Here is an 11,635-nt window from a genome sequence, read left to right as displayed (position 1 = left end):
ATTTGCATTTTTCTAAATTAAACATAACTGCTTATAAAACAGATAGTTATACCACACAAAATATTTACTAGTTACCATTTCCCACATGTCTACTTTATGTTTGCATCGTTTTTTGAACATTCTTTTATTTTTCTAGGACCTTACAAGGCTTAGAACTTTAGCTGCAATTTCTCACATTTGAAGGCCTGATTTACACGAGCTTGTGCATTTTGCGCACGCAAAAAACACGGCGTTTTGCGTGCGCAAAAGGCACTTAACAACTGCGTGTGTCATCAGTGTATGATGTGCGGCTGCGAGATTTTCGCGCAGCCGCCATCATTATGACACTCCGTTTGGATGTTTGTAAACAGAAAAGCACGTGGTGCTTTTCTGTTTACATTCAGAGTTTGACAGCTGTTGCGCAAATCACGCTGTTCGCACGGAAGTGCGACCTGCGTGGTTTTCACGCACCCATTGATTTCAATGGGTGCGTGATGCGCGAAAAACTGCAAAATATAGAACATGTCGTGAGTTTTACGCAGCGGACTCACGCTGCGAAAAACTCACGGACTGTCTGCACTGCCCCCATAGACTACTATAGGTGCGTACGACACGTTTTAAAAGCACGTACGTATATTACGCTCGTGTAAACGATGCCTTAAGCAAATTTTAAGTCTATTTTTTCAGGGACCAGTTCAGTTCTGAAGTGGCTTTGAGGGCCTTATATATTAGAAAGTCCCCATAAATCACCCCGTTGTGAAAACTGCACACCTCGAAGTATTCAAATCCGCATTCATAAATGGTTTTAACCCTTTAGACGTTTCACAGGAAGTACAGCAAAGTAGAGGTGAAATTTACTAATTTTATTTTTTTTGCCGAAATTAATTTGTAAGGGAATGTTTACACGCACTGTTTTCATACGTAATTCGGGCATTTTACGCCTCGAATTACGCCTGAAAAAATGGCTCCATTATGCCTACAAACATCTGCCCATTGCTTTCAATGGGTTTTACGATGTTCTGTTCCCACGAGATGTAATTTTACGCGTCACTGTCAAAAGACGCCCTCGTCAAAGAAGTGCATGTCACTTCTTTGGGACGTTTTTGGATCCGTTTTTCATTGACTCCATTGAAAAACAGCTCCAATACGCCGTGAAAAACGCGAGTTGTTAAAAAACTTCTGAAATTACGGAGCGGTTTTCGCCTGGAAACAGCTCCTGATTTTCAGACGGATTTTGCTACTGCGTGTGAACTTACACTTATAAAAAAAAATTGTGCCACAAAAGGTTTTACCCGAGAAATGCAACTCAATATTTTATTGTCCAGATTCTGCAGTTTTTAGAAATATACCACATGTGGTGCTAGTGTTCTAATTGACTGAAACACCGGCCTCAGAAGCAAAGGAGAATCTAGTGGATTTTGGTGCCTCCTTTTTTTTTTTTTTACTATATTTTAAGCACCATGTCAGGTTTGAAGAGGTCTTTGTGGGACCAAAACGGTGGAAACACCCCAAAAGTGACCCCATTTTGGAAACTACACCTCTCAAGGAATTTATCTAGCGGTATAGTTAGCATTTTGACCACACAGGTTTTTGGCTAAATATATTGGAATTAGTATGTGAAGATGAAAATCTACTTTTTTTTCTGAAAAAACTTGTCATTTTTACAAGGAATAAAGGAAGAAAAGCACCACAACATTTGTAAAGCAATTACTGATGTATTGTAGTATATTGTTATTTTTACAGGCTTCTGTAACCGCATGATCGCTATTCCTGCCCGCAGCGTATGGGCCAGGCTCCACACATGAGCCGACTCCATACATCAACCCCTGCACCATGACGTGCTATTAAGTCATAGTGCGCAAAGAGGTTAACGCACAGCGGATGGTTCAAAGTGAAAATTGCAATTTTCCACTGATATGCCATTTTAGTGCATAATATGTTGTGCCACTGAAGACAAATACCTCATAAAACGTTAAGTGGGTTCTCCTATGTATGGCGATGCCATGTATGTGGGTGCAAACTGCTGTTTGGGCATGCTGCAGGGCTCAGAAGGGAGGGAGCGCAGATTTTGCTCGGTAGTTGGGGTTTTTCTGGTATTTCAGTTTATATTGTGGGGGCATATGTAAGCTGTGCAGAGCATATCAGGGCATAATAAGAAGGTATAATAAAGCAGTAACAATAGCGCACTTATAAATGGCGCCCAATCATATCTGCTTTTGCAACACTCTGCACATTTTGCATCGCCATATTCTGAGAGCCAGAACTTTTTATTTTTTTCTCCACCAGAGCTGTGTGAGGGCTTATTTTTTGCGGGACAATCTGTAGGTTTTATTGGTACCATTTTGGGCCACATGCGATTTTTTGTAATTTTTTTTTTATCACTTTTTGTTACATTTTTTTGTAAGCCGGGCGACCAAAAAAAAGCAATTCTGACAATGGTTTTTTTTGTTTATTTTTTTACAGCGTTCACCGTGCACTATAAATGACAATTTTACTTTATTCTGCGGGTCGATACGATTACGGCTATACCAAATGTATATAATTTTTTTTTGTTTTGCACAATAACATCACTTTTTTTATATAAAATTTATTTTGTGTGTCATCATATGCTGGGAGCCAAAACTTGTTATTTTTCATTAAAAAAAAGCTGTATAAGGGCTTGTTTTTCGCGGGATGGGTTGTAGTTTTTATTTGTATAATTTTGGGGTACATACGACTTTTTGATCACTTTTTTTTATTCTTTATTTTGGGAGGGGTGGTGACCTAAAAATAGCGATTCTGGCATTGTTTTTTCATTGGTTGTTATTTTTTTGCGGTGTTCATCGTGCAGGAAAAATAACATAGTTTGGGTCATTACGAACGTGGGGATACCAAATATGTGTAGTTTTTTTTTTTTAACGTTTTCATTTTTTCCCCTATAATAAGACTTATTATAGGAAAGCAGTTCTTGTTTTTTAACTTTTTTTTCTTGTCCCACTAGGGGACTTGAGGACTTGCAGCTTTGATCGCTGCTAGAATACATCACACTACCTACGTAGTGTAATGTGTTCTAACCGTCATTGTGACGTGACAGTCACTCTGACAGGAAGCCTAGAGGGACCAACCTCCGGCTGCTCCTCCTAGGCTTTCGTACAGGGCCGTATGCTAATGAGCATAAGAATCATATCTTCGTTTGAAAAGAGTCATATCTTCATTCCTCAAGCCTTTCCGAGTTGCGGCCTGGACGAAGTAGGGAAGGGTGTCGGACCATACAGGGCGGGCGCATATGTGCTATCAGACGAGTTTTTGGCGGTGGGTGGGCATAAGAAGAGGAACTAAGGAGACTATTTATTACCATAAAAGGCGCAAAATATTTGCAGACAGTTATTTACGGTTGGTGGAGGAATTTAGGAGAGAGGAGAATGGGCATTGAACTTTTGACAATAGCAGCCAGCGAGAGGTGAGAAGAGTTCAATAGGTGAAATGCTTGGTGACCAGTTCCCTTTAAGGGTATGTGCACACACACTAATTACGTCCGTAATTGACGGACGTATTTCGGCCGCAAGTAGTGGACCGAACACAGTGCAGGGAGCCGGGCTCCTAGCATCATAGTTATGTACGATGCTAGGAGTCCCTGCCTCTCCGTGGAACTACGGTCCCGTACTGAAAACATGATTACAGTACGGGACAGTTGTCCTGCAGAGAGGCAGGGACTCCTAGCATCGTACATAACTATGATGCTAGGAGCCCGGCTCCCTGCACTGTGTTCGGTCTGGGACTTGCGGCCGAAATATGTCCGTCAATTACGGACGTAATTAGTGTGTGTGCACATACCCTAAAGAGTATTTGTTAAAGCAGATGCACACACAAATACTTGAAATATATTAAATAGACATGTAAAACATGATTCCAGTTTGTGATTTTTGCTTGTTTGTGAGTGATTGATGGAGAGAAAATTCCACTGTACTGCATATTTTCATTTGGTCTGTATCATATTAAGAATTCTAGTGATAGAATGAAATCAAAGCTTGTGACATCGGCGGAGATTTCTTGGGTATTAGTAATGTCCATACCTTGCAGGATGGTTCCATATTTACAGGTAGTGTCTGGTTTATTTGCCCTGCTGACAGGTACAGAAGTAATTGTCTTTAGTGGAATCATTTATGTATGCATGGTAAAAGGACCCCATAGAAGTCAATGAAGAGGTGGCTGTGCTTCTGCCTGGCCCTCTCCATTGAATTCTATGGGAGTTAAGGATAAAGTTGAGTGAAAAGGGCATGGCAGCGCTTGGCATCCCAAGCAAACAATTTTTTTTCCGAGGTATGTCGCGGCAAGCCAAAGTTTTTTTTTTACAGGGGAAATCTACTTACTTGGCGGTTATTCAGATGACTTACTCAAGTACCCCAGAGCCGTAGCCACTCTTACCTTTCTGGCTCACAGAGAAGGGTCCCAAGCTGGGTACCCCTCTGACATCTATATGCCCTAATAGCACATATGGGTATTTGTTGCTTTCATGAGACACAGCCTTTTAATTTCATATTAATAGATCTTTATCCTTACCCAATATTAGCAGTATTGTTATTTGCATTTCTGAAATTAAACTATAAAAGTCAAATATCCTCAACATATTCAGTTTGGTTTATTAGTGGCTACTACAAACTTTGTGGGACATAATAAAGTAAAAAAATTTAATATATGACAGGACTTGTAATTGCAGATTGCGCTCCTAGCGTTCGTCTGTGTTTGTGTATGTGTGTATAAATATATATATATATATATATATATATATATATATATATTCACCTAGCTGTGGATTAGGAGCAGCAGTTTGCTTCAAGATCCTGCCTGCAATGTGATGTTTGTACCAGGCAGCTGTGCGGCCAGTCACATTGTACATAAATCAGTGAGCACACAGGCATGACCGGGCATCAAAGAAATCAGCAACTGGAAACCATAAGCATGAAGGATCTGAGAGCAGAGAGGAGCTCCTGATGCACATACAAGCTGCTGAGTGCAAGATAAATCTAATGTATATGCTACAAATACAATATGCAAACTAAATATATTAGTAACTGATCTGCATAAAAATAATATTCCTTACATACAATAATTTAAGTAATACAATCTGAAAAACCACATCATAAACTGGGCAAAGCTGTGTACATTAACATGGTGTAATGAGCAAGCAAAAGCTAAGTTGTTGACTTCTTGTGTCCTGATGGAATAGGTGGTAGAATTGGTTTTGTATTTGAGCCTGAACGACTTGTATAGATCCTGGGTGAGGAGGATGATGATGATTTGGACTTGGAGGAACTGACATCCGAGCGATTAGAAGATGGAAGCCGTGGTGTCTCTGGCGTATTTCCCTCATATTTTGGGTCAACTGTGAAGTAATAAAATGTCCTTAGTTCTGCTAACTTTTGTGGTGCTAAGATAGATTGACAGCTGCTATGATACAATCACTGGTGATGTGTGGGGAAGAGTGATCCCTTCCTGTATACAGTGGACTCACGAAGAGTCTGCTGTATTCATTATTGGAACTATTGTCGGAATGTTTTTCTTCCCTAATAGAGCCTATAGGAGTACAGACAAAAATCTGTTTATACTGGTTTCACACACGGAGGAATATAGCAAAAGGTTTATGCCAGTTTTCTGGCGTTAAAGTCGCAAACTTTGGCACATGCCATAGTTGCGCTAAAATGTGCAACTCTTTACTTTGTTTGCTATTTGTGAAAGTGGTGAGAAAAGGGAGTGGGGTTTAGTGAAAGGAGACTGAGCGTCTGCCAGAACAACAGATTTATCACAGTTTACGCCAGAAACTGGCATAAGTCATGACGCTAATCTATACCTGCCCATAGCAGCCACAGATTTCCATTTCTGTCGCACGCATAGCCAAATATATTAAGTGGTGTGCACCTCTTAATATATTTCACAAAATTCATAGACTGCTCCATGTGGCAGGTAATTATGCAAGGAAAAACCACATTGCCAATACGGGCACAAAATGCCATTTTCCCACAAAACTGACAAAGGAATAATAAACTTCCAAATAAACAAACTATAATGCACAATTTTTATTAAGAGGAGCTTGGCCTCAAAAAGGTGAAATACCCAATCAGGATTCTGCCTATCTACATTAGTCATGTTAGAATCTGCATGGTTTGCTACTCCTTAGATTGTGACCAGCAGACACAATTCTAATGTACACCACGACAGAGCAGTCAAAGACTCTACAGGGTGGGCCATTTATATGGATACACCTAAATAAAATGGGAATGGTTGGTGATATTAACTTCCTGTTTGTGACACATTAGTATATGGGAGGGGGGAAACTTTTCAAGCTGGGTGTTGACCATGGCGGCCATTTTGAAGTCGGACACTTTGTATCCAACTTTTGTTTTTTCAATGGGAAGAGGGTCATGTGACACATCAAACTTATCGAGAATTTCAGAAGAAAAACAATGGTGTGCTTGGTTTTAACGTTACTTTATTCTTTCATGAGATATTTATGGTGCACCACCACATTATGGGTGTCAGGTCCGAGCATTCCTAGATGAACAGTTTCCTGGAAAGTGGATTGGTCATCGTGGGCCAGTTGAATGGCCCCCTAGGTCTCCCGATCTGACCCCCTTAGACTTTTATCTTTGGGGTCATCTGAAGGCAGTTGTCTATGCTGTGAAGATACGAGATGTGCAGCAACTGAAACTACGGATACTGGAAGCCTGCTGTGCTAGCATTTCTTCTGCGGTGTTGCTATCAGTGTGTGAAGAGTGGGAGAAGAGGGTTGCATTGACAATCCAACACAATGGGCAGCACTTTGAACACATTTTATAAGTGGTCAGAAACTTGTAAATAACTCATGAAAGAATAAAGTAACGTTAAAACCAAGCACGCCATTGTTTTTCTTGTGAAATTCTCGATAAGTTTGATGTGTCACATGACCCTCTTCCCATTGAAAAAACAAAAGTTGGATACAAAGTGTCCGACTTCAAAATGGCCGCCATGGTCAACACCCAGCTTGAAAAGTTTCCCCCCCCCCCCTCCCATATACTAATGTGCCACAAACAGGAAGTTAATATCACCAACCATTCCCATTTTATTTAGGTGTATCCATATAAATGGCCCACCCTGTATATGTTCTTACTGCAGTCACTGATCCATTTTAAAAAGACAAGTCAGAGCCCCCTCGACAGGCTTCGCCCATATTCGGCGTCCTCGAGTAAATAGGACTATGATGAACAAAACGCCAGATCCGAGGTTTGAATAACCTCGTATTGCGTCATTGGAGGATTTCCTAAGATATCACTAGCAGTCCCTCTGATTTGCCTATGTCCCATACTCCACCCTGATTGATAAGTATTCCAACCAGTAGGCTGCAGTTCTCACTGCCAAATGCGTACTAGCTGTGAATAATCTGTACATGTATTGGCATCCCCAGAGACCGAGTGCCCAGACATATCTAACGAGCCTTTATTGACACAGTGCCCATGCGCTGGGACTTGATCTCAAACTGTCAAGTACAATCCACAGTGCATGCATTACAATTATGTTGGTCCATCTTCTGAAATCCTCCAATGATGCAATACAAGGTTATTTAAACCTCGGACCCAGTGTCTGAACAGCAATCGTAGTTGTCAGTTGCTATGCCGGTGTTGAGACACTAGAGATGGGGAGATGGGATCATCCGCGTCAAAAAAACGTGCAAAAAAAACTCCGTGTGAACAGGGCTCCAGGGGCGCCACAAGCTATTTTTCCAAAACCATAGCAAAGTTAATAAATATGGAGTGGAAACATCCAGACAGACATCAGATACTGTTTTTTCAGGAGGATTTGTCCCATCGTGGTCTGTGTCTCCTGGGGATCCGCCTGTTGCTGGGCTATCAAGGACTCCTACGCTGGAAAAGGTGGCTTCTCTCAGCGAACCTTGGTTGGATTTTCAAGCTAAATCTCTTGGTCCAGCTTTTGCATCCACCTCGGTGAACAAGGCTAGGAGTGCCGCATTGAGCTCACTTCTTAGGTTATCCATTCGTCAGTTAGGCCCTGTTCACACAGAGGTTTTTTTACACGTTTTTTGACGTAGAAACCGCGCCAATTAACGGCCGAAAATGCCTCCCATTGGAAGAGCGGAAAAACCATCTGGCGGTAAAAAGAAGCGTCATGCCCTATCTTCGGGCTTTTACGCCTCTGACCTGCAATTGACATCAATGGGAGAGAGAGAGGAAGCATATTTCGCTGTGTTTTTTGTCCCGTAGCGCTCAATCGGCGCGACCGAAAACCGCAGCGAAAATCGCGGCAAGCGGCGTGCAGGCATCTCAAAATCTGCCTCTAAATCCCAAACGGAATTTTGAGGCAGAATTTTCCTCCTGCAAAAAACTCTGTGTGAACAGGGCCTTAAAGTTTCTTTTTGAGGCAGCCCATTTCAATGCCCCATGCTTCTGTTAATTCTATTGCCATCTGGCATTCGGTTTGGCTGAGATTTTGGGCCGTTCCTTCGTGTGTGACAGACTTTTTGGTAAACATCTGGATGAGATTATTTCGGAGACTACAGGCATTAAGAGCTCTCTTACCTCAGAACCACCCTCCCAGTATGCAGCCTGTCGCACTGGTATAGCTCCTATAATCGTCTCCTCATGGAGATAATTTTCTCACAGAGCAGGCAGAACGAACCAGACTAACGATTCCAGGCAGCCATCTTTTAAGTGTTTTTTGTTTTTTCAGGCTGTTTTTGGCACTTTAAGCGGTTTTGAATCAATTGCAAACACCACGGGCGGTTTTGGGTCAAAAACCGTGCTTTAAACAAGCGGCACATTTTTATTCTGCCTCTCATTGATTTAGAGGTGGAAACTGCTCCCAAGGAAGGACCTGCCACTTTTTGTTCTGCAAGCAGTCAAAAACCGCCGGGGAAAAAAAACAACTACCTCACATTGAAATCAATGTGGGGGAGATTTGTGGCGCTAATTGGAACAACTTTAGATGGGGTTTCCGCATCAAAAACCTCTGTGTGAACTGGGCCTTAGGGTATGTTCACACGGCCTATTTACGGACGTAATTCGGGCGTTTTGGCCCCGAATTACGTCTGAAAATAGCGCCTCAATAGCGCTGACAAACATCTGCCCATTGAAAGCAATGGGCAGACGTTTGTCTGTTCACACGAGGCGTATATTTACGCGCCGCTGTCAAATGACGGCGCGTAAATAGACGCCCGCGTAGAAGAAGTGACCTGTCACTTCTTTGGCCGTAATTGGAGCCGCTATTCATTGACTCCAATGAACAGCAGCGCTAATTACGGCCGTAGTTGACGCGGCGTTCAAGCGCCTGCACATGCCGTTACGGCTGAAATTACGGGGATGTTTTCAGGCTGAAACATCCCCGTAATTTCAGCCGTTACGGACCCCCGCCGTGTGAACATACCCTAAGCCTGGGTTCCCACGTAGCATAAACGCTGCAGAAATCTGTGAGGAAATTTCGCAGCATTTACAGTAGCAGCAAAGTGAATGAGATCTAGAAAATCTCATGCCCACGCTAAGGGAAAAAAAAACGCACAAAAGTCGTGCGGAAGTGTTCTGTGATGTTTTTCAATTCCGCAGCATAAATTTTAATTTATGCTGCGTGTTCTGTGCGGAGATGCTGCATGTTTGGCTTATAGACTTGGGGAGCAGAAATTCTGCAACAGATTTATGCGGTTGCGGTTTTTACAGCGGAAACGCAGTAAAAAAACGCTGGAAATCTGCAGGTGCACATATACCTTGCTATAACCAATGTATAACACTAAATACGCAGGTAAAACCACTGCGGAAAAAACGCAGCGTTTCCCCAGCAATATTAGCAGAAAAAAACGCACTTTGGTGCCGATTTCTGTCACAGATTTACCAGTGTTTTTCTAGAGATTCTGCTACAGATTTTCTGCTTCAGAAAATCTGCAGCATATCCTGTGTGTGGGAACATACCCTAAGGCTATGTTCACACGCTTAACAAACAACGGCTGAAAACATGGAGCCGTTTTCAAGGGAACCCATAAAATTACTATGGACCAATATAATATGGTTTGATACACTCTACCAGATTGGAGGCTATTAGCTCATACTGTACTTATATATGTTACTGATTATTATAGTGAGACACTAGGGTTTTATTTTTCTCACTGACTCATACGTAAAATATTGAATGTCTGCCATGTAATGCTCGATTTCCCCTGCTGTGCCTGCAATGTATAGCCAGACGTGGTTCTCCTCTGCGATAGCAGCTGATCTCCTTGTGTTAGCAATGCAGGCTTCTGCAGTATTTAAAAAGTGGTGGTATTTGTGAGACAACCCCTGTACTATAAGCTTTTGGCGGGAGATGCAAACGCTGACATTACTGGAGGGACACTTGCCTAAAAACTTCAAAATAAGAGCTTACCCACCTGACACGGTATATTGATCTCGTCCAATGCTAGACAAATCCAATGGTTCTACGGTATTTTCTGGAGGCGAATGAATATTAATGAGAGGAGTTGACTGAGAGGATGATCTTCTTTCAGAGAAGGCACCAGCTGAGGACAGCAAGGAAAGCCCAGAACTGGGCCTGGAATCTCTGGAACTGAAGTATACTACATTTAATATACCGTTTATGTAATTACACATTGTGTGTATGTATATATATACACACACACACACACACACACATAGTAGTGTTAAAAAAATAAATAGCCGTCCAACATCATTAACCTGATAAATCAGTGTTTTTGATAGAAGTGATATTTCTACATAGCAAATAATTTACTTGTTAGGGCATGTGCACACGCAGAGTCAAAAACGTCTGAAAATACGGAGCTGTTTTCAATGGAAAACAGCTCCTGATTTTCAGAAGTTTTTATGCCGCTCGCGATTTTCACTGTGTTTTTCTACAGCCGTTTTTGGAGCGGTTTTCTATAGTTAATGAAAAACAGCTCAAAAAACATCCGAGGAAGCGTCCTGCACTTCTTTTTTTGCGGCCGTTTTTCAAAACGGCTGCATAAAAAAACGGCCCATCGGAACAGAACGCCGTTTTTCCCATTGAAATCAATGGGCAGATGTTTGGAGGCGTTCTGCTTCCGATTTTTCTGCCGTTTACAGCCCGAAAAACGGCCGAAAACATCCCAAGTGAACATACCCTAAGTGTAGTCGAAAAAAAAAAAAAAAGACCCAACAATTAGGACATGCATGCCGCTCGTTCTGAGTAATTTAATCATTAATCCCTTAGCGATGCAGCCTAGGTTAGGCCTTAAAGGGGTTGTCCACTACTGAACAACTGAACACCCGGACCCCGTACGTTAAGCTGCTCCGGTTACCTCCTAGCACCGGATGTTATGGCCCATTTTGCTATGTACGGAGCTGGAAGCAGTTGGCTCCTTACATAGCATAGAAGCCGTGCTGCCGAACTGCAGCTCTGCTCCTATTCACTTGAATAGGAGCAGAGCCGCTGTACGGCAGCTCGCGTCTATTCAGTGGCCGGAGCCAACTGCCTCCGGCATGTACGTCCGGTGCTCGGCGGCTTAACAGTGCGGGGTCTAGGTATCTGACCCACACAGATCATGTACTGATGACCTCTCTGGTGGATAGGTCATCAGTTGTCCAGTAGTGAACAACCCTTTTAAGGCTCAGAGTCCATTTTTCAAATCTGACAGGTGTCACTTTATTATGACCTGAACAATAAAGTT

General features: G+C 42.3%; 1 protein-coding gene across 2 annotated transcripts in view; it reads right to left on the bottom strand.

Moving 5' to 3' along the window:
* Positions 1-4,573: 4,573 nt before the first annotated feature.
* The window catches only part of LRGUK (leucine rich repeats and guanylate kinase domain containing), a 67,314-nt gene continuing 60,252 nt past the window's right edge, over positions 4,574-11,635 (bottom strand). The window contains exons 19-20 of one of the 2 annotated variants that reach the window (XM_075855098.1): positions 10,361-10,536; positions 4,574-5,341 (exon numbers count right to left, since the gene is read on the bottom strand). In XM_075855098.1, coding sequence (XP_075711213.1) covers positions 5,151-5,341; positions 10,361-10,536 — 367 coding nt within the window. In that variant the 3' untranslated portion in view covers positions 4,574-5,150. The remainder of the gene's footprint in view (positions 5,342-10,360; positions 10,537-11,635) is intronic. The other variant, XM_075855099.1, reaches the window with a different exon arrangement.

This window comes from Rhinoderma darwinii, chromosome 3 (assembly GCF_050947455.1).
Source record: "Rhinoderma darwinii isolate aRhiDar2 chromosome 3, aRhiDar2.hap1, whole genome shotgun sequence".
Classification (NCBI taxonomy): Eukaryota; Metazoa; Chordata; class Amphibia; order Anura; family Rhinodermatidae; genus Rhinoderma; species Rhinoderma darwinii.
This window is presented reverse-complemented; position numbering and strand designations above follow the sequence as displayed.